At 40.9% G+C, this 26,399-nt stretch overlaps 1 protein-coding gene across 14 annotated transcripts in view; it reads left to right on the top strand.

The window, feature by feature from the left end:
* The window catches only part of ARHGEF9 (Cdc42 guanine nucleotide exchange factor 9), a 407,702-nt gene that overhangs the window by 368,689 nt on the left and 12,614 nt on the right, over positions 1–26,399 (top strand). For 12 of the 14 annotated variants that reach the window (XM_008272701.4, XM_070067439.1, XM_051827736.2 and 9 more), the window contains 3 exons: positions 3,425–3,554; positions 10,755–10,886; positions 21,370–21,613. In XM_008272701.4, coding sequence (XP_008270923.1) covers positions 3,425–3,554; positions 10,755–10,886; positions 21,370–21,613 — 506 coding nt within the window. The remainder of the gene's footprint in view (positions 1–3,424; positions 3,555–10,754; positions 10,887–21,369; positions 21,614–26,399) is intronic. The other 2 variants (XM_008272702.4, XM_070067440.1) reach the window with 1 other exon arrangement.

Genomic DNA, 26,399 nt, shown 5'->3' with positions numbered 1-26,399 from the left:
AGAGTGACTCATGTACCTAAATCACCAAGAAACAGCCTTCAGACAAATAGTCTTGAAACCTAGACATTCAAAGAGTGGTTTTTAAATGTTTTTATATCACAGCTCCTCACCTACCTACTTTGCACCTATCCATTCTATGGAATGTAGCAGGGGTTTCTAAAAATCATACTTATTAACTGACAATATTACTAGGTATATTACATATTGCATAATTGATCTTTAGAGTCCCAGAAAGGCTATTTTTAAGCACAACTTCAAGCTTTGTTAGTTTCTTAGTCAAGCAACCACAAGGTTTTACTGGGTTTGGTGGGAGCTGGCAGAACAAGTCATCTACCTAGGATTTGCCAATTCCTATACTCCTTTATCTTGTGACTGGAAGGCCTGCCTTAAAACTTTCTTGCTCTTTGGCTCCTTGGTCCTGTCTGTTCTCATCTCCTGGGCTCCAGAATGTTGAGAGAATAGCTCAGGCAGTGACGAGATAGATCAACCTTTCTCCATCCTCAGGGTAACCTGTTGGGCCCAGCACTACCTCCAGGACATAGCCAACCCATTTAGTGAGGCCTCAGGAAGCTGTACTACCATGCATGTCAAGAAGTAGCTTGTTTCAAGGCAGTTAGAAACTGCTACAATTGGAGGCTTAGTCAGATAAATAGGCCTGAAATATAGGCAGTCAGAGTAGCCTTGGAAGGAGAGAATTAGATACAGTTGTAAATGGAGAATAACACTGCCTTTGCTTATAGAGGAGTAACATATTTCCCCTACCCCACCTTTCTTAAGCTGACAAGAAGGAAGACTATACACAAAAGGAAGGTTAGTTCACATGTCTGGAACTAGAAATCTTGCTTCTGTCACTCTTTCCATTAGCAGATGAGGACCCATACCTCATCTGAGGGCCCAGGGCCTCTGACCAGGATCAAGGTTGGACCACAGTTATTCTCTTCTTTTATCCACTTCTAAAGCTAGTGGGACAGAGATAGAAGCATTCATACTCTAGTTGCAGTTAGAAAAGCAGCTAACTATAGGATGGTGACAGTGATGAATCCATGGCTGGGTAGGACTTGGGGTCAAGCCAGAGGGTAATAAGAATTCACATGCCAGCATTGTCCAATGTAATGTAAATATTCTATATCTGTGTTGTCCAAAACAGTGGTTACTGACCATGTGTGGCTATTGGGTACTATGAAAGATAGCTGGAACAACTGAGGCACTAAAATTTTATTGTAATTTAATTTTAACTAAATGCGGCTAGTGGCTACCATATTGGACTGTGTAGCTTTATACTTCCCAGAAAGTAACTTAAAGCACTGATGTCCTTAAATCAGAAAAAGAAGAGACCAGAGAACAAAAAATGGCCCCCAAGAGCAGGTGTACTTATTTATTTCACTAGCTTCTCCACTGCAAGCGATGTTCTGTCCTCACTGTATATTACATCTAAATGACAGCCTTAGACAGTCCTGTCAGAGATGGAAACTTCAGCAATGTAATAAAGTCCAAAAGATCCTCCATAAGCTAGAGCAAGTAACTGAAAGGATGCAATGTAACAGGAACAAATGTAAAATTTTGCAGTTGAGTCTGAGAAATCTACAGCTTAAGAACATGCAGGGCCGGTAACGTGGTGCAGCAGGTAAAGCTGGCACTTTTAACGCCAGCATCACATATGAGCACCAGTTCGAATCCTGGCTGCTCCACTTCCGATCCAACTCCCTAATGCACCTGGGAAAGTAGCAGCAGGAGACCCCTGGCTCCTGGATTCATTCTGGCCCAGCCCTGGCAGTTCCAGTGGGTGGAAGATTTCTCTTGCTTTCTCTCCGTAACTCTGTCTTTCGAATAAATAGAATATTTTTTAAAGAACATGCACAGACAGATACAGCTTCTGTACAGCAAGCTTAGAAGAGACTTAGTAAGTATTAGTTGGTTATAACCTCAGTACAGGTTAGCAATGGGATCTAAAAGAAATACTGATAATGACTGACATTAATTTAAGGTTCAGAATAAAGCAGGCTTTCCTAACAGAGTTGTCTTAAGACACAATAAAACGTTTAAGAAGTATAGTGACCAACTTGTCCCTGAGGGTGATAAAATACAACAGCATTTGTGGGCCATGGTCCTCAAAGGTATGCAGAGCACAGCTTGGAGCAATGAATGCCAGCTAAGAAAAGGAGTTACATGGCATCTGCCCTAGCAGTTAAAACTCCTTCCCTGTGCATTTTCTTTTTCTCCTTTCTAATCCATGCTAGAAGAATAAGCATATTAATAACCACAAGGCATTTCCAGCATCTTTAAGGAAAGGTGTAACACTGAACTATAATGCATCCTCTTACATTCTTAGTTTATTGTAGTTCCACTGAATGGCTGAGATTTCACTGTCAGTCTGCCTTCCACAGGAGCCATTAGATTGGAAATGAGATAAGAAAAGCAGTGAAAACTGTACAAGGTGGTGTAATCCTCAACACATATACTGTTGAAAGTCCCAGGAAGCTGGGATGAAGGTTATACTTTTGGGACCAGGAGTCTGAAGAAGTATCCCATGTGATATCGCTACTAGAGAAATGTTTTATTTGTAATAATAATACTGCTATCATTTATCATAGACTAAAAGAGTTTACATGGAATGATTGTATTTAATTTGTTAAAAACTCCTCAATATATTTTACCATAATTCTACCCATTTCACAGATGAGAAAACTGAATGAGAGAATGAGTGAGACTTGCCAAAGGCCACACCACTATTCAATGACCAAACTAAGATTTGAGCTCTTGGAGTCTGTCGACTCTGTTTTTTTATATTATGCAGTAGGAAATGTGGAGATATTTTATAGTAACTTTGAACAGAGATGCCCTAGATGTAGAAAGTAAAAGAGATGATTATGTTTCCTGGACTGTGCCATGTGTGAGATTCCCTTTTTGATCCTTGTCTGGTTATATAAGATAGGACATAAAAATAGTATGAAAAAGATAGAATATGTCTTACATATGAAATAAGTCTGCAATTAGGAGGTCTCTGACTGGTATAGTGGCTCCCTGGTCATCAAAGATCTGGCTCCTTCCAGCTTTCAGATATTCTACCTATAGGATATAGACCTTGTCCTTATGGTTCATGATAACTACTAGAGTCTCAGCCATTCCAGGCATCAGAATTAAGGGCTAAAGAAAGGCATGTTTTCTTCCTTAAAGAAGATTTTTCAGAAGTCCTGTTGAACACTCATATTTACATATTGTTGGACAAAATGTAGTCACATAGTCATCCTTGCTTAACCAAAGGAGAAGAAATATAGTCTTTTACTCTAGATGATATATATTGTCATCTGAATAGCAGGACTGTGATACAGAGGAAGAAAAGGAGATTGGATGTTAGGATTGTCAGCTAGCACATTGATTCTCTGGAACATTGGTTCATCCAACTTGCACTTTTGTGTCTTCACAGTGACTATAGATATGTGGCAGCTGCTTTGGCTGTCATGAGAAATGTGACTCAGCAGATCAACGAACGCAAGCGACGTTTGGAGAATATCGACAAGATTGCCCAGTGGCAGGCCTCTGTCCTAGACTGGGAGGTAGGACTTCTACTCACAGGGGCATTGGGGAGTCTGAATACCTTGGTGAAAACTTCCTATTTTAGCTGATAATGTAGGAAGAAGAATTAGATTTGTAGAACAGAAAGAATTTAGATTAGATCGAAGCAAAAGTTTCCAGCTACTGAGAAGTGTTGGTGCTTGAATAGCTTTCTAACAATATCGGAAAAAATATCTGTGGCAATACTTCATCAAAAAAGCAAAGATTTATCTCTTAGGGTATTGCTGGGAAACAACTGGGTTGATTCTGATGCATTTCGAAATTCTTTCATGTCCTGGACTTAATAATTGCCGGAAGCACACTTTGATGAGTAGCATGTGCTGATTTACTTCCAGACACAGAAGATGAGGTTGGTTTTCTTGTTCCCAAACATGAAGGACAGCAACATACTTTTTCTCTTGGTTGGATCAGTTCATCTTGATACATCTTCTAAGTCTATTCAAGCTTACATAGTATAGGCCATGACAGTTTTCCTACTGTATCCACAGACCAAGTTCTATTAATAATCCATGATAGCCTTCCATTCCTTTGCAAATAGCCATGACTTCTCTAAACTTTGGAAGCCTTCAGTAGCTGAAATTCCTAAAACCTTCCCTTAATACCCACCAAGAGAACCTCTCAGGAAAAATTGTGTAATCTGATAGTCTACTGCTAACATTACTAAGAAGAGAGAGACTGGAAATGCTACCAGGGAAGGGCAGCAATCTTAGGCCTATGGTCACAGTGTAGAGCTAAAGCCAGCTCCTTATTCCACTGGTTCACTCCCCAAATGGCTGCCACAGCTGGTGCTGCGCTGATCCGAAGCCAGGAGCCAGGTGTTTTTTCCTGGTCTCCCTTGCGGGCGCAGGAGCCCAAGCACTTGGGCCATCCTCCACTGCCCTCCCAGGCCACAGCAGAGAGCTGGGCTGAAAAAGGAGCAACTGGGACTAGAACCTGGTGCCCATATGGGATGCTGGTGCTACAGACGGAGGATCAACCAAGTGAGCCATGGCGCCGGCCCCCAGACAGTGTCTTAACCCGCTATGCCACAGCCTGCCCCCTGAACCCATTCTTTATCTAAATTTTTGTCTTTGTCCATTTGGGCTGTTGAGTGACTTATAAACAAACTAATTTCTCACCCTTCTGAAGACTAGGAAGCCCAGGATCAATATGCTGCTAGATTAAATGTTTGGTAAGGGCCCACTTCCTGGTTCACTGATGACCATCTTCTTGCTGTGTCCTCACATGGCAGAAAGGACAAGTTAGCTCCCTAGGATCCCTTATAAGAGCACTAATCCTATCTGTGACAGCTCTACTCTCATGACTTAATCACCTCCCAAACACCTCACCTCCAAAAACCATCACACTGGGGATTAGGTTTCAGCACATGAATTTTGAGGAGACACAAACATTCAGTCTGTAACAACTGGTAGGTAGAAAAAATGCCTCATGGTCCCCTGCTCAGACTCTGTGATCCCTATGGAACTTGCTAGCTCTGGAAGATTTCCCCTGTAGAGATCCTTTCTTCCTGCAAGGTGTGATAGGTATGTTTTGGAGGTTAAGGCTTTTGAAGTATCTATCATGTTTATTATATCTGGTCTTAAAGACTTCTATAATGCCGGAGTCACTAGGGCTCTTAGAGGACTCACTCTACAATCCTGACCATGCTTGTGTGTGTCCAGACATACATACTCTCAGGCATACTCTCACTTACCCTCACAGAACTTGTAATGATGATAGAGAATGATAAGCAAAGAGGCCTGTTCCTGATCAAGCAAGTGGTGTGTAACTTGAACCTAGTCTCTTGATTCTCTGTGTGATGTTCTTTTCATTACTGCACCATATTCTCTTCTAACCTCCTGCCTCCTGTAGCCCAACTATTGTCCTTTGTGGTACTGCAAGGGCTTGTTTTTCCAATAAAGCATCTATATTTAAATGAGACCTTGAGACCACATTGGGGAGAGGAATTCAAATTCCCATCAGGGTAAAGGTAGATTCTTGCTGGAGAAAAAACAACAGGACTTAGACACTTCATGATATCCTAGTATAGCGTCTAAGTATATTCTACCAGCTCAAGAAGCTGAACAGGCAGAGAAAGAATAAGAGAGAGAGAGAGCAATTTCTTGCCAAATTGCTGATGAATACAATGGACAACCCTTGCAAATCATGAGAAAGAAGTAATGCTTGCTGTCTCTGAAACCCTCCTTGCTTCTCAGGTATTTGAATAAACAGGGTAGCTGTCAGAAGCATCTGTGTGATAATTTCAGTTTCACTTATCAAATGAAAAAGAGGAATCATAGGGGAACTCTTCAGAGCTTAATATCCTTTAAGAGGGATTGGGAGGAGTTGGGAGGATAGGTGGCACACAAGCAATTGGTGTGAAAGCAGTGTCTGACTGGAGAGCAGGAAGCCTTGCTATCAAGGCCTGGCTCTTCCTTCAGCTTACTCCATTAACATTCTGGGTCTCTTTATCCTAGCTCCAGTTATTATCCCTGCTTCCTGCTGTGCTATGGGGACTATAGAGTTCCTGAAGTACCTGACCCTTGTCCCATTCTTCAAGTCTCCTGAAAAATAAGTAGATGAGTGAAAGTGTCACCCATCACTCTAAGTAATAATCAACACATTGGAGCAGTTTGGAGAAGCAGCAGGGAGAGAACCTGTCCCAAGGACCACAGTTTCCTGGAAATTTCCATTTCTGATTTCTTTCATGCCAAAGTTCGATTGAGCTGTCACTTTGACACCTTTCACAGTCATTAAATCCACTTGAAAGGAAGGGGAAGGGAACATATCTCTGACAGTTTCTTTTTAATGCTTTTTTCCCCTCTGGAGATTTTTAGCAGGAGCACAAGTTGCAGCTCATGTTTAGAAGCTTGACTGTGTGTGGTTATGGTTTCTTCCTCATGGCACCCTTGCCCTTGTAGCCTAGTTGTGTAATACCCAAGGGCCTGTTCCAGTTTACCATTAAATGATTGAATCCAGAGAAATTTGGAGACCCAACCTGATGAAGGCAGCAAAATAATCTATTTGAAAGCTAAGGTGGCTTGCTGAGGCATTCTCCTGAGACCAGAAGATCAAATGTGGGGCTGAATGGATTTGTTATTTTCCTGCCCTCCTGTCAGTAGGCAGCAGTGAAAATAAACTTGATGGGAAAAGATGCCATTTCCATTGTCTTCTTTCTCTGTATCTGTTCAGAAAAACGCAGCCACACATCACTTGGCCTGCAATTAGACTGAAGTGAAGTCAGGCAAAATGGGGTGAATTAGAATTGGGATAAAGTAGAATTAAAATACATTAGAATGGGGTAAAATCTCTTCTATGAGGCTTTGGCATCAAGAAAGTGAGGTGGATGAACTGGTAAGAAAGCTTTGGGTAGTTTTTGGTTGTGTTAAACAAATATTTATTGAATACCTACTCTGTGTCAAAGCCTTTACCAATAGGTAAAGGACAAAGACCCTATCCTGAATTTACATGGTAGTATGGGAGAGTGGCAACAAACATGTAATATATTATCAGGTAATAATAAAGTCTATGAAGAAACATGAAGTACGGAAACAGGCTAGGCTGATGAGGTAGGTGATATTCGAGGAGGTCATATTTGAGAAAAGACCTGAAAATGATGGAGAAGCAAGCAATGTGGCTTTCATTTCAGGCAAGGTGAAGAACATGGACAAATTCCATGAAGCATGAGAGTATGTGCTCATGAAGTAGTAAGGAGACCAGTGTGGCCAGAATATAGTGAGTGAGGGAGAGAGTTGAAGCAGATGAGATCAAGGAAAGTAATAGGTGGTCAGATCATGTTCTCTTAGAATTTTTGCTGTTAGTTTGAGTAAGATGAGAATCACTGGGGGGGTTTAAGCAAATATGTGATACTAGGAGATTTAGGTTTTGAATATCTCTCTGTCAGGCCTCATACAAGCACTGGAAACATTGAAATGGATAAGGTATGGCCTTGGCCATCTAATGGGGACAGATACATTCCTATCAGAGGGAACAAAATCCTAGAGGAATGGAACAAAAGTCCCATGGGGGAGGCAGTAGGAAGATGTTATACTTTTTGCTGCAAGACAAAAAGATATATAGTTACCTTGCAGAAGAGGCAAGATAACAACTGAATAATAAAAGAGTCCCTTTCCCTTGTGTGAACTGTTTCGATGCTCTCAAGCAGCCACGTGGAGCGGACCAAACAGGAGCTGTCATATTTTCTCCATGCTACAAATGAGGAAACAGTTTAAGAGAATGTAAGCTACTTTCTTAAATATATAGAATGAGTTTTTTAGCAGCAATGGACTCTGGCCCCAAGTCTTCTGATATTCTCACCTCAGAAATATTCCAGAGCAATTGGTGGTTCTGCTGGAGGGCAGATGGGATTGTTCATCATTCTAATGTCGTTTAGTGATTAAGAGCATAAACTGTGGAAGGAGTCAAACCTGGATTCTTCCTGTTTGGGCAAATTCCTTCCAATTTCTCTAACCTTAGTATTTAGGATAATAGTAATAAGCTCCTTTGAAATTGTTGTCTTGTAGGAGACAGAATATATATGTGAGGACTTCAAAAAGTTCATGGAAATGGAATTATTTGAAATTCATGCAAAGTTTTTTCATAATATTCATTTCCCATGACCTCTTGAAGGACCCCTTTTATGCAAGGATATCAAATTTTCAAAATATGTACTTCAATAATCTTCACAACATCCAAATTAGATTGGTTGGTACTGTTATTATCCTCATTTTACAGGTGAGGAAATTGAGGCCCAAAATGAATATGGTAGTTAGCCAAGGTCAGTTTGCCTGGTGAGCATAGAGCTGTATTTTTTTAAAGTTTTTTTTTTGCCTGGTGAAGTTACAGGTAACAAGTACTTCTAGTAGAGTTAGAGTGTTCCTAACTGGTACAGAGGTGGATCAGATAATACTGAATGAGTAGTCATCCCGATCTTATTATCCTCAGGTTCACATGTATACCATTAACATAATCCTAGCCACTTTTTTGTGGTATTGCCCTTCCAACCCCATCCCACCTTGGTAGTTTTCTATCAGTTTATATATATTCAAATTGGACTATGGCACATATTCCTAATCTGCATCAGAATAAGGCACAGTGGACTGATGTCACTTTCAGTTTCCCTTCCCTCCAACAGCTCCCCAGTGCTGGGATCTTTTTCTTCTAGACTTAGAGCACTGGTGATTCAGTGGTGGTATGTTAGCTCCTCAAGAAGGAATGTTTACCTAGTTACCAGGTAATCCTGAAGTTAAACATGGAGGCTAGAGTTGAAGCAACATTTCTGAGTTTCTCTCAGGTTCTACAATTAAAAAATAATTCTGGGGCTGGTGTTGTGGCATAGCGTGTAAAGCCGCCACCTGCAGTGCCGGCATCCTATATGGGTGCTGGCTCAAGTCCCGGCTGCTCCACTTCCAATCCAGCTCTCTGCTATGGCCTGGGAAAGCAGTAGAAGATGCCCCAAGTCCTTTGGCCTCTGTACCCGCGTGGGAGACCCGGAAGAAGCTCCTGACTCCTGGCTTTGGATCGGTGCAGCTCTGGCCATGGCTGCCAATTGGGGAGTGAACCAATGGATGGAAGGCCCCCTCTCCTCCCGCCTCTCCTTTTCTCTCTGTGTTACTCTGACTTTCAAATAAATAAATAAATCTTAAAAAAGAATGAACTCCCCTTTTCCCTTTCCATCCCTTAGACTAGGAAAAAAATAAACGTATGCTCAAAAATATTATATCCAGATGCCTTTTAGTGGCCCACTACCCTGCCTGGGATGTTTGCCTCTGATTATTTCTGGGAGGATCGCTCACCTTATCTTGAAGCTTTTGAGTATGATGCTGAAATCTTAGCATCAGAATATGAGAGCTGCGATTGTAACAATCATCCTCATACACCTGACTTAACAGCTGGGAAAACTGAGACCCATAGAGAGGAAGGGACTGACCCTCCAGTGGTGTTTTTGGCTTACAGAAATTTAGTGCACTTAATTTTAATGTAGTGGAAGGAATGAGTATACTTTCTGGAGCCATAGGCACTGGGGTAGGATCATGGATCTATAGCTGCCTAGCCAAGCAAATTTGGCTTAACATTTGATCCTTTCTGTATCTCAAACTGTAAAGGAGCAAGAAGATCTGCCTTTCAGTGCTCTTGTGAGGCTCAGAAGAGATTAAGTGAAAAGTGTCTACAATGACCATATAGGTGCTCAGGAAATATTTATTAATTAATTACTTTTAAATTAAGGTTACTGGTATTTATACCCATTGTCATATTCACTGTGACCATGGTATTGGTGTGGTTTGTCTTGTGTTCTATGATTTCTGAGCACATCTGCACTAATGTCCTCCACTGAGATGTGAACTCCTTTCCAGATAGACACCACCAACATACTTGTGACCTAGCAGAATTGCCCTTGGAGACTCTGGAACTGAATTAGCCAGGAGTTGATGAGTTGATGTTGTCTTGGTGATTTGTGTGTGTATGTTTGTCTGACTCAGTGTAGCAAAAAGAATCAGTCCCAGGCTCTATGGATAACAGACCAACTGAAATATGCAGCCATGAAATTTCCTATTTAATCAATAGATTTTAATGAACTGAGAGGAGATAAAAAATAATTATAAGTGGATTCTGTTTTTCTCCCTCTTGTCATCATATTTTTGCTTGCTCTTCCCTGTCACTTCCACTCATCTGGGAAACAGAGAGATTTCTACCACCTGGTCAGACTTACTCTTTAAGTATTAGAAAGAGACTGAGGGACCAGGGCAGGAATTGAGAGACTAGGACTGAAAGGGAGATTCATAGGAAATAAGATAAAGGAAGAATGAGAAAGATTCAGAGAGAGAAAAAAAGAGAGATAGGCAGGGGGTAGTGCAAGGAGAGGAAGGAGACAATGAGAATTAATGGGAATAAATGAACTCATGGCAACTGTTTACTCTAGGGCCAGAGGGCAACAGGCATAGAGAAGTTACAGCAGTCCTGGGTGGTGGGGTTCATTTGGCTTCAAAGCGAACAAGAATATGAATTGTCTCAGGAAGTTGGAAACTTCTCAGGAGTTGTAAAGCCTTTTGATGATTCCCAATAGTCACTTCTCCCTTATTCCTCACTAGGCCTTTCCTGGAATCTTCCTATCTCAATCTACTCTCAGGCTGGGGTGCCTCCAGGTAGGGTACAGGACCATCCCTCTTGCCCCACTGCTTCTTACCATCACATGTGCTTCCCAGGGCGAGGACATCCTAGACAGGAGCTCGGAGCTGATCTACACTGGGGAGATGGCCTGGATCTACCAGCCCTACGGCCGCAACCAACAGCGGGTCTTCTTCCTGTTTGACCACCAGATGGTCCTCTGCAAGAAGGTAACCCCGCCCCCTTCTTCCCTGAGGGAAATGGGCCCCGCAGGGGATACTAGCCACTTCTCCATCACCCAGGCTCTCAAGGGTGTTGGCACAAACTGCTGGGGGAAAAATAGATAGGAGATTGGCATATCAGGAGCACTGCATATTACAGGCAGTGCTGGCTTGTGGACAATGAAACCTTGAAGTTAGAATATATTGTCTTAGTGGGGTTTGTTTATCCTTTATCCTCATGACCCTTATGGTGATCCCTCTTACTCCTTTATATCTGGAGCTGAGAGCCAGCTAGTTTGTAGCTAGTTTGTACCAGTTATTAAAAATATGAGGTATTTCTATCACAGTTGGTAAATGGTAGCTTCCTTGAGTACCTTCCCCCATTTCCACTCTAATATCTCTGACCACTCGGCCCCTCCCTGCCCTAGGAACTAAGAAGGGGCCTCCCACTTTTACCCTGACAGGTAGGTACCTTTGTGATATAGGAATTTCCCCCGTGTATTTATCTAATTTCCTACACAAGGTACATCAGTTCTCCACGACTCTCAACCATGCTCTCCCCCACACTCCCTTCTCTGTAATCCTTGAGGAGAGTCTTTTTTCTTATCACTGACTCCTGGATAATTCTGTGAATGTTCTTGGCATCCTTGATTGAGAGATAGGATATGGGACGTATGTTTTCATTCCTCCGTATAGGATATTGTTCCCCCTACCTCCTCACTCAGGACAGGGAGTTGAGACCAATTTTGGTTCTCTGGACTGACTGGAAAAATTTGGGACAAGTAAAGGAGAAGGCAGGTACAAAAAAAAGTCAGAAAAAATGTAAGAGAGTGCTGGAAATAACTTCCCAAATCCACTGTCCAACTTTGACTTTCTCCATCATGCAGTCTCTTTGCCCTCTCCCTCACCCAGTAGCAAGTGCTGAGTCATAAAACATAACGTTCAACACCGATTTTTTTTTTCTGGGCTAGAACATGAACCACACATATTTTATTTTCCCCAGAAACCTTTTATTTAAGATATACAAACGTAATGCATTTCATAAATACAAATTTAGGAACATAGTGATTTTTCCCACCCTACCTGCACACTCACCCTTCTTCCTCCTCCTTCTCCTATTCCTATTCTTATTTTTTACCAAGATATATTTTCAGTTAACTTTACATCCTGTTCTCTGCTTGTGTTTGCATATGCCATCTCTTGTATCACATTTTTACTCATTTGCCTTCTACAGTGAATTGAGGGAACAATTTGATTCATACTGCCTTAGTGTTAGGTGATAAGCTCTGAATTCCAGCTCTGGAAACAATAGCCATCCAGTTAATGGGGATAACTACCTCATTCTGGAGCTGACCCTGGAAGAAAAAACTTATGAATCTGGAGCAGTGCCTTCTTTTTTGCTCCCCCCAGCTTTTCCCAGGACTTCCTAAAATCTGAAGTGTTTTTTTTAAGTTGATTGATTTCAAAGGCAGAGTTAAAGAAAGAGAGAAATAGTTCGTCCATTTGCTGGTTGACTCCCTTAAATGGCCACAAAGGCCAGCACTGGTCCAGGCCAAAGCCAGTAGCCACAAACTTCATTCAGGTCTCCCATGTGGGTGCAGGGACACAGGCACATTAATAGGGAGCTGGAATTGAAATGGAGCAGCCAAGACTCGAACAGTACCCATTGGACACCCAAGGATATTCTCAATATATTACCTGTCACCAGCAGGCATGGTCTCATTTTTCTGAATAAGATATGTTCATGCTCAGAAAAATTAGTCACGGATAAAGACAGCAAACAATTAGGAACCTATTTTACTTGCGGGTTTACCACTTCCCCCAGACCCTGTTTATCTGTCAGCTAAGGCTAGTTTACTAGCCAGAATACAGCGGAAGACCAAGATGGAGTGGTGAGTCAACTCTAGCCCAACTAGCAAGCGCCAATGATTAGGAAGAAAGTGAGAGTCAGTGGAGAACTTGAGAGTTCAAACTAACCTAGCTGGCAGGATGAAAGAAGCAGGTACATTTTCTTTCAGATGGGAGCTCTCTTGCTCTGGTAAGAACCACAGACTTTCTTCCCAAAGCAACACTAGCCTAGCATCTGGAAAATAAAAGCTACTAACTCTGCATACTGAGGTCTCCTTGACATTGGTTTGTCATAGCATGAGCAGCTATGAACTGATTGCTTAAAGGCCTTTAAAACTGATGTTTTTGTTGAGGCTGTGGTTAAAGACTTCAGTTTCTTATCTGTGATAGGCCATTTAGCAAATAGGGTGTATACTTCGGAAAAATGATCATGGGACCCAAAGGAGGTTTTCAAAATGATGAAATATTTTGTCCACTGAGTTATTTTAAGGAAATGTTGCCATTACCAAAACTGGGAAGAATGCACAGAGCTTCCTAGAGGTACATATTCCTTTGGGAAAGGAAAGGCAAGGACCAGGACTAAGGCAAAGAGGGTGGGGCTTCACCTCAGACACACAATTTAAATGGATGTCTGAAAGCTTTATATCAGGGCCTGTGTTGTGCTGCAGCAGGTTAAGCCACTGCATCTCATTTGAGTGCTGATCCTGGCTGTTCTGCTTCTGATCCAGCTCCCTGCTAATACACCTGGAAAAGCAGCAAAAGATGGTTCAAGTACTTTGGCCCCTGCCACCCACATGAGAGACACAGATGGAATTCCAGGCTCTTGGCTTTGGGCCATTAAAGCCATTTGGGGAGTGACTCAGTGGTTGGAAGATCTGTCTCTCTCTCTCTCTCTCTCTCTCTCTCTCACTCTGCCTTTCAAATAAGTAAAATAAGTCTTAAAAATAAAAATGAAAGCTTTGCATCCTTTTTTATACGGAAAGATAGGGGGAGCAAACCAGCTGAATAATCAAAGGCAACTACATTAAGCTTCCTGATAAGCACATATTTAAAATGAAGAGGAACAAGGCTCCTAGCAAGTGACTAGGTAATATATAGCCTTCTGCATATGACATGTTAACAGTAGCTACAACACTAGCTTCATGAATCCCAGAGTGAGTCAAAGTTAGTTTTAAAATGTTTAAGACATTATTAATCATTTTTAAAGATCTGTTCAAATGATGACAAAAAAAAGAAATGATAGAATGGCAATGGCAATGCCCTGCTTGAGGCAGACAATTTAGTATTAACAGAAGAATGTAAATTCCTTCTCTGTCTAGGAAAAGAGAGCATAAACCTTGAATAAAATGAATTGAAGCCCTAAGGATCTGATATTGTAAGAAAACACATCACTGCTGTGAATTCTTTTATACTCGAAATATTTATTGTGCCCTTACTCTATGCCACCCTGCTATGCCTTTTTGAGGCTTGTAGCCTAATAGAATTTAAGTGTAACATAATTTAAAACTACATAGATTTCTGGGCACTGAAATAATTCTCCTATGTCTCTGGGGGAATTGCTATAGGTAAACTTGGCAGAATTATGTGTCCCAGAAAATCTATGAGAACACTTATAGATAAGAAAATGTGCCAGCTTTCAAAAGAGAAAATAATATAGCCTGGAAAATATAGATTGAAAAAAGGATAACAATGAACTAGCACTGATTGAGTGTGTCTGTGATGGTCTTCTAAGAACTTGCAATTAAGACACCTACATTCCATATTCAAGTGCCTGGGTTTGATTCCCAGCTCTGGCTCCTGAGTACACCGTCTTGCCAGTTCCATTCCTGGGAGGCAATGCTGATTGCTCTAGTAAATGGGTTCCTGCCACCCACATGGAAAACCTAGGTTTCTTTCCTGACTCCTATCTTCAGTCAGCATTGTTAAGGCATTTGGAAAGTGAACCTAGCAAATGGAAGCCCTCTGCTTCTCAAATAAATTTCTAAAAATGTAAGACAGACAGAAAGGAACATTCTTTAATTCTCGCGACAAACCTATGGGGTAGGTGCTATTATTTTTCCCATTTCAAAGATATATGATGTGAGACAATGACTGACAGAATCAAAATTGAATCCAGGCAAGCTGGTTCCAGATTCCACACTGATAACTTCTATGTCATTATTGCCATTGAATGTGTGTGAGTATTTAAATAAATTATTTAACAATATGCACATATTTAGAAAGAGATGCAATAGCAGGGCCAGAATTATGGGGTAGTGGGTAAAGCCACCACCTGCAGTGCTGGCATTTCAAACAGACACTAGTTTGAGTCCCAGCTGCTCCAGTTCTGATCCAGTTCTCTGCTATGGCTTTGGAAAGTAGCCCCTGCACCCACATGGGAGACCTGGAAGAAGGTCCTGGGTCCTGACTTGGCTTGAATTGGCCCAGCTCTGGCCTTTGCAGCCATTTGGGTAGTGAACCAATGGATGGAAGACTTCTCTCTCTCTGCTTCTGCCTCTCTCTAAATCTGCCTTTCAAATAAATAAATAAATCTTAAAAAAGAAAGAAATGCAGTGGCCACAGGGGCTCAGCACTGATTTCCTAAGAGCAAGTCATAAAACTCATTTCAATTTTGCCAATTGCTAGGTAGGTTGATGGGAGGATTATAGTGGACAGAGCATGAATTTCAGCCTGTCATTTGAGATTCTACCATCATTTACTTGCAGAGGGATGCAGTGTTGAATGATGATAAAGCATTAACTATTATAGTTAAAGAATTCTGGGCTCAAATGCTGATTCTAAACACTCACTAACCATGTGATTTGTAGCAATTGATTCGTTCCTTCCTGTACCTTCATTATATAATTTGTAAAATGTGGAAAATAACTATAAGATTGTTGTGAAGAATAAAGTTGATACATATAAAATGCCTGATAATGTACCTAGCACCTGGAGTACTCATTAATCTTAGTGTTCTCCCACTCCCAACAAAGCATTAGACAGCCTTGTATGGTATTGAGGTCCCCAGTACTAGGTGTACCTAACTGTTAGCTAACTATCTGATCTGCACTCAAGGTTATGTGGCCCAATTCCTATTGAACTCTTAAGATTCTATTAATTCCCAGTCACTTATGTAGAAACTTACACATTTTCTATATTGGGAGTTGGAATTGAATGAGCCACTTAGAACAACTTGAACAGCTTGTACTGCTTGTACAGCTTGTAGCTTGTTTCTCTCTCTCTCTCTCTCTCTCTGTGTGTGTGTGTGTGTGTGAAGGTACTTTTAAGATGGCAACTGCAATACATGGGAAAGACACTGGTGGCTTTTAATCATGTGACATGTGACCTCTTCTCTAACTTTTGCTTTCCCTTCTCTTGTCATTTTTCTTTCAAAAAATCTAGATAATACTCTTTTTTTCTCTTTCGTATCCTCTGAGATAGCTGTCTCTGCTCCCTTGTCTCATTGTCTTTGTTATTTAGGTTTTGCACATATTTTGTTATTTTCTTCCTGATGTGATTATTTTGATGCTTTGTGTAGATTTTTCCTTTTTGTTTTCTTTTTTTCTCTTTCACTATTTACTGTGGAAGGGAGTAGATTCTGTTTCCCCAGTCATTCGCTAATGTCTTTACAGCCTTGTAGTTTCCCTAAGCAATCATTTCTCTGAATTCTGTGTTCTCAGTTGTACCAGTCTGGATATGCTTTCTTGTACCCTGTGTCAGAATTGTTCTGCATTTCTACTGCTTACACGATATTCTGAGAGATCAGAACTAAACAGCATGCTGAAAGAGGACTTCTGATCAGGGAAGTTCCTACATTTCCACGGTTTCTTCTTACACTGAAGGTCCAGAAGTAGAGGATGAGCCACTTCGGACAACTCAGAAATATAGCAATAGCAACACAGGTGGGGATAGAACAGAACAGAACAGAACAGAAAGAAGATGGGGATTTGAAGACAGATTACCTGGATATCAGACTCTATTCTATCCCTTATTGACTTGTGTAACATAGATCCAGTTCTGTAATGTTCTCCTTATTTTCTTAAATGTCAGCTGAGGATGATGGTAGAACTTAGGCCTAGAAGTTCTGGGGGAACCCCCTGTGGTAGTGGGAAGCAATGGAGTATAATGTTAAGAGCATAGGTACTAGCATCAGACTAGAGGACACCAATCCCTTTTCTACCATGAGCTATATGATTTTGAACAAACTCTCTGTGGTTAAAGTTATCCCCTCATTTTCAAAACATGAATGATAGTGGAATCTGCAATGAAGGAAGACAGTGAGGCTTAAATGAGACAATACAGGTGCATAGTTATTACTTAATAGATGTTAGCTATTATTGTTATAGTAGTGTATATGCAATATTACTAATCATTCATATGGCAAGTTTTTATTAGAAGACAATATAGAACATTAGTTAAACCAGAGGACAAGTTTTAGAGCCAGAGAACCTGGACTCAAAGGCCAGTTCTGCCACTTAGAAGCTTTTATTACTGGTAAGTTTCTTAACTGCTCTATGTCTATAATTCTTAATCAAATGAGTTTATAATAGACTGTACCTTGTAAGATTATTATGATGATTATTTAAATTAATAAATGCAAAGCACTTAGGGTAGTGCTTCATATACAATATATGCTATTTAGCTGTTCACTCTTGCTGCTGTTGTTATTGCTATAATTATGTTGTCACTATTAAGCAGGTACTGCATATAGGTACTAGAATATAGTAATGAGCAAGATAATCCCAGTCCCAGTTCTGTGTACTTTCCTTAGGATCTGGAGAGAAAACTGGGGTGATCTAGGCAAGGGGTACAAAAACCAGGACCCCCTCTAACCACAGGAAAGGTGGTCTTTATTGACAAATAAATGAGGCAGGCTGTAATCCTGAACAGTTGAATTCCTCAGCAGATGTCATTTGCACAAAATGACCTGTTCTGGCTAGAAGCTATTTGAATTATGTAATGTAAGGGATGAAAGTAGGCTCCTTGCTGGGACCATGGGTTAGGGCCAGGGCCCTGGTGTCTGCAGACTGCCAACACCCTCATTGGAAAGATACTACCTCCCTTGATATCCTCTAACTCAGAGGAACATAAAAGAAAAGGAGGGAAACTGGCATTCTATTAAAAATTATAAACTCTGGGGCTGGCATTGTGGTGCAGCAGGTTAAGCCACTGCTTGCCTGCAACACTGGCATCCATATCAGTGCCAATTTGAGTCCCAGCTGCTTCCTTGATTTCCAGTCTACTTCCTATCCAACTCCCTGCTAATGTGCCTGTGAAAGCAGCAGAAGATGGCCCAAGTGACTAGACTCTTGCCACCCATATGGGTGACCTGGATGGAGTTCCAGGCTCCTGGCTTCAGGTTGGCCTAGCACTGGTTGTTGCAGCCATTTGGAGAGTGAACCAGTGGATGGAAGATTTTCCAACTGTCTCTGTCTCTGTCTGTCTCTTCCTCTGGCTCTGTAACTGCTTTTCAAATAAATAAATCTTTGAAAAAATGATAAATTCCATTAGGTAGGGAAGTTGTGATGATATAAATAGAATGTTTTGAGTACTTACCATATTTTTCAATGGTTTATTTATTTATTTGAAAGGCAGAATGCCAGAGAGAGAGGAAAACATGGAGAGAGAGAGAGAGAATCTTACATCCACTGTTTCACTCTGCTAATGCTTGAAACAGCCAAGTCTGGTCCAGGACAAAGCCAAGATCCAGGAACTCCATCTGGGTCTCCTATGAGGGTGTCTGGAACCCAAGTACTTAATCATATCTGTCACATCCTTGTACTTGGCCTATGCTAACCTGATGCTTTAAAACTTACTTTCAACCCTCTAGGAAGCTAAGAATAGCAGGCAACGGGAAAAATTTAATAATACCTCTCTCTGGTCCTATTCTCCACCACAAAAGCAGAAAGTCTCGCTACTCCTTGTCATCCTTAAATACTTATAGTAATAATAGGAGGTGCAGTGGATGCTTGTAATGTAGCTCCAAGTTCATGCACATCATTTCCATTTCTGGAAACTGGCAAAGGTGTTGAAGACTGACAATGATTATGACATACCAGTTTGTGGGAAAGGAAGCTATAGACCGAATTTGGGAACAGAGACGTTGAGACTGCCTATGTTTTAGCAAGGTATACACCAACCTATTAGTTCTGTTGTTCAGAACTAAATTTCCAGATCTGTATTACTGTGTTACATATTGTAAGACAGAATTCAAGATCTTTCTGATCTCTTGATAGCTAGATCTCCTTCTGAGATCAAGACAGATTACATCTATCCATTATCCACAGCTTATTGTGCTTTCGTGGTAGGTTAGCCTAACAGGGTGTACTTTTTGTATATATGTCTCACAAATTGTTCCTGAGAATTGTGGAATTCAGTTTATAGGATACACTCCATCCTTCTGTTCAAAACTGAGCTTGTGCTCCTTGAACATGGTAAAAGAAACCTAGGCTCTGAAACAGGCTGGAGGCATCACTGGCCCTCTCTCTACAGCTAATCCCCTCCTCTTCTGGGAATTTGATGTTGAGGGTACCAAATGATCATAACTCTGCATTCTCAGCTTATTTATATGGACAATCATTATGGGAGGAAAAAGAAAAATGTGATAGTTATTTTTGTAGAGCAAATTCTATATTTCTCAGCCTGGGGTTTTGAGGTTGACAGAGCTATGTTGAAAATCCTTTAAGATATCCTTCCTTAGCTCTATTGAAAAAATCCAGTGTACTGCTCAGTATGAAGAGTTAGGATTGGGAATGTGGGTGGCCAGAGGCAGATCTTTTGTTGGTAGCCTGCAGCTAAGAAGTGAGGCATGTCAGGCGATTCAGTAGAATGGAAATGGTTTAATTAAACTGTATTATGTTAATTAAAATTAATAAGCATTTCTGATTCTGTCAGGTTGACTGAAAGGCCAGATACAAGCGGAAAGGATGGAGAATTAGCCAGAAAAAGCCCTTGTGACTAATAGAGAACATCTGTCAGGACAGTCTTCATCCAGACTCAGCCACATCATGTATCCCAGGAGTGGAGGTGCTGTCAGGAGACTGAGGGCAATTCTTAGAGGAGAAAGGACTGAAAAGCCACTGAGAAAGACTTATGAGAGCTGACACTCCATTGGCTCATACATCTTTTCATCTATTTCTCTGTTTTCCTTTTCTAATTTATGAAGTATTTGACATTCAAAAAATTGTCAAAAAATATAATGAGCACCCATGTACTTATTCTCCAATTTAAGAAATAATTCATTACAAATACAGTCTTTCTCCTCCCTTCTCCTTCTGCTTCCCTTCCTTCCTTTTTTGTCCTCTATTTTCTGCTCAGTACTCTCTTGGGTATATATCATTATTATGTATTTCTTTGTAAGTTTAATATGTATATTGGTAACCCTAAACATTATGTGGTATGGTTTTTAATGCCTTTAAGTGGAACAGATAGAGATGAGTTGCAACTATAAAGAAAAGAAACCTGGGGAATGATGAGCATGCGATTTAGGAAAGAAGGATACCTTAGGGTTGTTATTTTTAGATTGTGTCATATTTATTGCATTTTTTTTTGACAGGCAGAGTGGACAGTGAGAGAGAGAGACAGAGAGAAAGGTCTTCCTTTGCCGTTGGTTCACCCTCCAATGGCCGCCGCGGCCGGCGTGCTGCAGCCGGCGCACCGCGCTGATCCGATGGCAGGAGCCAGGAGCCAGGTGCTTTTCCTGGTCTCCCATGGGGTGCAGGGCCCAAGCACCTGGGCCATCCTCCACTGCACTCCCTGGCCACAGCAGAGGGCTGGCCTGGAAGAGGGGCAACCGGGACAGAATCCGGCGCCCCGACCGGGACTAGAACCCGGTGTGCCGGCGCCGCTAGGCGGAGGATTAGCCTAGTGAGCCGCAGCGCCGGCCTATTTATTGCATTTTTAACAATAAGTAATAAATAAATAAGAGTACAATGAGTACAATTCTTGGACTACTAATGAGTGTGTCATGGGCAAGAATTAGGATTAATCCAGTTCTCTGTGCACAAGAGCAAAATAACAGTAATAAGTAAGCAACATACTGTTTATATCCATCTATAATGTTTACTTTTCACATAAGATTTGTGAGATTCATCTATGCTGATATGTGAACTTCTTCTTACCTCCATTTTTTCTTCCTGGACTAGGCCTTATCTAACATCCCTAGAATGCTAAGTGTTAGTCCTTTAAATAATCCTGCCCAGCCAGCAGCGTGTGGCCTCCTTGCTACTCTTATTACTTATCCCCACTCTGATATCCAGGATCATTGTCCTGCATTGGTTTCTGAGCATACTCCAGGCAATAAATGACCTCATTTCATGCCATTAGTAAGCCTGCGAATATATTGGAAAAGTCCTTGCTAGTAGTGCTTATATGATTTACTATTCCCTACATTCCATCAAGAGTCTTAGAAACATACCCAGGGATCAACACTGGGGTCTGAGGCAGTCCTTTGATATGGGATAGAGGCTTTTTCTCAGTGTATCTACTTAACCTACCTGTCCATATCAGATTGCTAATCTAACCTGCCCAAATTTAGACCAAACCAGTCCCTATTGATATTCCAAAACAATGATAATGTTAGTGTCCTGCTATGCCTATATGCCAACTCTCCTAGAACTGACATTGATGTATCTCCAGCAAAATTCTTCTGTTCCTTCCCACCTAGGACCTAATCCGGAGAGACATCTTGTACTACAAAGGCCGCATTGACATGGATAAATATGAGGTGGTTGACATTGAAGATGGCAGAGACGATGACTTTAATGTCAGCATGAAGAATGCCTTCAAGCTTCACAATAAGGAGACTGAGGAGATACATCTGTTCTTTGCCAAGAAACTGGAGGAGAAAATACGCTGGCTCAGAGCTTTCAGAGAAGAGAGGAAAATGGTACAGGAAGATGAAAAAATTGGTAAGTCACCTGAGAGGGGAAAGAAGAATGTAACTATATGAACATACAGGATTTGAATTGTTTTTCTTTTTTCTGGAGTCAGAGGGAAGAGAACTAAGCCATATTGGTGGTTCCTGATTATTAGATTCCTTTTAGTAAATACTAATACTTTCTAATAGTCAGAGATATGTGAGAGTGACAGATTGGCCTCTCGTACTGTCTCATTACCAAATGGGAATATTATACCGAACACCAACCTCAGGCTTGATTTTCTCAAACACACAAGCATTCATTAACAAACAAACATCAAAGCAGTTTTACAACCTCTTCTGTAGTCTCAATGACATATCAGCTCTCTGTCCTTGAGTACATGACATCATCCTCTATGAAAATGTCAGCCAAGGCAGAGTTGGTAGTTTTTAATGAGAGGATGCAGTCAACTTTCTTTTTTTTAAGATTTATTTATTTAGTTGAAAGTCAGAGTTCCACAGAGAGAGAAGGAGAGGCACAGAGAGAGAGATCTTCCATCCACTGGTTCACTCCTCAGATGGTGGCAACAGCCAGAGCTGTGCCTGTCTGAAACCAGGAACCAGGAGCTTCTTCTGGATCTCTCACATGGGTACAGGGACCCAAGGACTTGGGCTGTCTTCTACTGCTTTCCCAGACCACAGCAGAGAGCTGGATCGGAAGTGGAGCAGCAGGGACTCGAACTGGCACCCATATGGGATGCCAGCACGGCAGGTGGTGGCTTTACCTGCTACACCACAGTGCCAGCACTTGCAGTCAACTTTCTAGTCAGTATCCAGTGACAAAATCCACTAACGTGGACCAAGACATAGGACCTATTTTCACCTGGAAGTTTCAGAGTCTCATCTGAGTGGCATAGGTTAAAAAACCCACTAAATTCTTATACCCAGTTCTTATGTGGGCTGAAGTGTTGGTGAGACATTTCTGGCTGGTATACATCTTGAATAATATTCATTTTATTAATAAAAATTTGTTTGTAGCATATGTTCAGCTAATTAGGCCTCCTGAATTAAGGTGGCAAAATTGCTAATTGTAGAGGCCTCTGGAGCAAAGGCTTCTGAATGTTTGATATGTTAACAAATCACCTCTAGAGTATTTATTCCTGATTAGCATACTTAAGATATTAACTAAATGCCCCCAAAAGTATATATTAAAACTACATGTACATACATATCATGCTGTCTGAACATATTTTATTTCTTTAAAGATATATTTAAAGATTTATTTATTTTATTTGAAAGAGATACAGAGAGAGTAAGGGTGGTCTTCCATGTATTCATTCATTCCCTAAATGGATGCAACAGACAAGGCTAAGCCACGCTCTGCCAGGAGCTTTATCCAGGTTTCCCACATCGGTGGCAGAGGCCCAAACATTTGGGCCATCTTCCTGCTGCTTTCCCAGGCACATTAACAGGGAACTGGATTGGAAGTGGAGCAGCCAGGACATGAACCCACACCCGTATGGGATGCTGGCTTTGTAGGTGGTGGCTTTACCCTCTGTGCCACAATGGCTGCCTCTGTGTGAACATATTTTAAAGCAAATTGTATAAAGTTTAACAGGGTATTAAACTATGACCATTTGTGTGACTTTGAGTCACACTAAATTTAACATACTTTTTGGCTTGGAACAGGTTGTTCCCCTTTTGCAGGGGAATGTACCTAGTAGAAATATTTTTCGTGTTGCTTGCAAATGGGGGTTTAAGCAGCATTTTCTATAGCTTTATGGATTATATGGTAATATTTTGGTCTCTTGTTCATGATCCTTTCCCTGGCATAGAAAATACCAAACAGTCAGGCTTCATAATTCCTTAAGAAGCAGCACCATTTCTGTCTCTGCCCCACACCTTATGGAAATGGAATAGTACTTTAAAATGGTGTATGCTCAAGCTGATAGAAACTATATCTGGAAAAATAGACCCTACTCATTAAGTCTTATTTGAAATAGTTCTCCTGTCCTTCCATGTAAGAGATTGAAATGGTGCAGAGGCAAGGAAAGATGATCAGAAAGGCACATTAATTATAGTGTTCTCCTCAAATCTTGGATAGAAAATACGCATTGATAGCTCAACTTTCAGCCCCATTGTAGCCAAAATGACTTTAGTATATGGGTACTTCATTGAGACATGATGTAGAATGGTATAGAAATGTTGGTAGCTACTTCTCCCAGTAGCAGGAATCAGCGGTCACTGAGCCTATCTAGGCTATTAGAGACATTAAAGGAATAGTCTTAGTGTGCAAACAGACCCTGAATCAATTTAAGGACCCCTTCCATTTATTCTGACTTTGGCATGATGTCTCCTACACAATGTCCTAATAACCTGCAACTGTATGAATCTGCTACCAACAGAAAAACTTCTAGAAATTACTTCCTGATAGGCCTGTGTTCATCTTTTTAAAATGCATTCGATCACTTTCATCATAGAAAATTGTAGAGGGACAGAAGACACAAAATATATATGAAAAAATTAACATTTCACACATGAACATACTATTCAGTGATAACTTTTGTAAACATTTTCATTTATTTCCTTCTAGTCATTTTTCCCTACATCTATAATAGAGCCAGTGGGATGACTGAATCTATTGTTCCTTGTTCTCCTCACACCTGCTTCTCCACAGTAGAAAGGTCTAATTTTGGATCCTCATTCTTTCACTAAACATTATATCACTGACATTTCCACCAAATAATTTAATAATTTGATCAGTATTTTATGGTTGTCATATATATTTACCATAATTTATTACTTTTTATTTTTATATTTTAATTATAAAATACATGGTTCCTATCTAAACTTATATGGAAGATAATTAAAAAATTAGCATTCTTTCCTTTTTGTTACTTCAACACTGTGTGAGACAACTAGTATTAACAGTTTAGTATGCCTCTTTTTATATGTATCCCATAACTCCTGTATACATGTACAAATTTTTTAATTTATAAAAATTATATTAAACATATTACTCTGCAACTTGCTTATTTGAAACTTGATTTATCATGAGTAACTTTCCAGATAACTACAACTCTGGTCAGTTAGGGTTCAACCAGAGAAACATAACCAATGTATTATTATTAAGAGATTTATTATGGGGCCAGCACTGTGACACAGTAGGTTAAGCCTCCACCTGCAGCGCCACCATCCCATATGGGTGCCAGTTCGAGTCCCAGGTGCTCTTCTTCTAATCCAGCTATCCACATAGCCTGGGAAAGCAGTAAAAGATGGCCCAAGTGCTTGGGCCCCAGCACCCACGTGGGAGACCTGAATGAAGCTCCTGGCTCCTTGGCTTTGGATTAGCCCAGCTCTGGCCATTGTGGCCATTTGGGGAGTGAACCAGCAGATGAAAGACCTCTCTCTCTCTCTCTCTCTCTCTCTCTCTATCTGTAACTCTACCTCTCAAATAAATAAAGAAAGAAAATCTTTTAAAAATAGTGATTTATTACAAGGTATTCTCTTATGTGGTTGTTAAGGCTGTCTAAGCAATTCTGAAATCTGTAAACTGTCAGTCAGAAATGGAAGATCACGGGCAAGCCTAAACCATTGGCATAGGCCAAAGCTGTTATCAACAGGCAGTAAGAGAAGATGTTGAGAAGGATGGAACTCTGCAGACAAGCTTCATTTCACAAGCAGAATTTCTTCTCTCCCTGAGGGAGCCTTCAGTCATGCTTTTAAGGACTTTCAGCAGATTCAGTCAGGTTTATCCAGATCATCCAGGATATTCTCCCTTATAAAAGTCAATAGATGGGGCCAGCACTATGGCACAGTAGATTAATCTTTGCTTGTGGCACTGATATCCCATATGAGTGCCAGTTCTAGTCTTGGCTGTTCCTCTTCCTATTCAGCTCTCTACTATGCCCTAGGAAAGCAGTAGAAGATGGCCGGAGTCCTTGGGCTCCTGCACCCACATGGGAGACCTGGAAGAAGCTCCTGGCTCCTGGCTTTGGATCAGCTCAGCTCCAGCCATTGCGGCCATTTGGGGAGTGAACCAGCAGATGGAAGACCTTTCTCTCTGTCTCTCCCTCTCACTGTCTGTAACTCTACCTCTCAAATAAATAAATAAACTCTTTAAAAAATCTCAGTTGAGGAGCTGGCACTGTGGCATAGCAGGTAAAGCCGCTGCCTGCATTGCTGACATCCCATATGGGCGTTGGTTCAAGTCCCAGCTGCCTCACTGCCAATCCAGCTCTGCTATGGCCTGGGAAAGCAGTTGAAGATGGCCCAAGTCCTTGGGCCCCTGCACTTGCGTGGGAGACCTGTTAGAAGCTCTTGACTTCTGGTTTTGGATCAGCACAGCTCCAGCCATTGTGGCCATCTGGGGAGTGAACCAATGGATGGAAGACCCCCCCCCCTCTGCCTCTGCCTCTGCCTCTCTGTAATTCTGCCTTTCAAATAAATAAATAAATAAAATCTTTTTAAAAAGTCAATTGATTGGGGTTTTGATTACATCTATAACATACCTTCATGGCAACATCTATATTAGTGACAAACATAGTTCAATCAGATTGACACTTCAAAAAATGCCATCACACTTCTCTCTTAAATGGCCGTGTAATACTACTTATTATGCTGCAATTCTTCCCCTTTTGCTAGACATTCATTTTTTTCCAGCTTTTATTTTCTACTTTATTTTATTTTCACTACAATTATTGCTCTGATAAATAATCTGTGTACATATCTCATTTCATATTGGTGCTTTGGTGCTTTTTTTGCTGTAGAATAGATACCCTAAAGTGGAACAACTAATGTAAGGATATGAACAGTTTTAATTTTTATGCATACTTTCA

Source organism: Oryctolagus cuniculus, chromosome X (genome assembly GCF_964237555.1).
Source record: "Oryctolagus cuniculus chromosome X, mOryCun1.1, whole genome shotgun sequence".
NCBI lineage: Eukaryota > Metazoa > Chordata > Mammalia > Lagomorpha > Leporidae > Oryctolagus > Oryctolagus cuniculus.
This window is presented reverse-complemented; position numbering and strand designations above follow the sequence as displayed.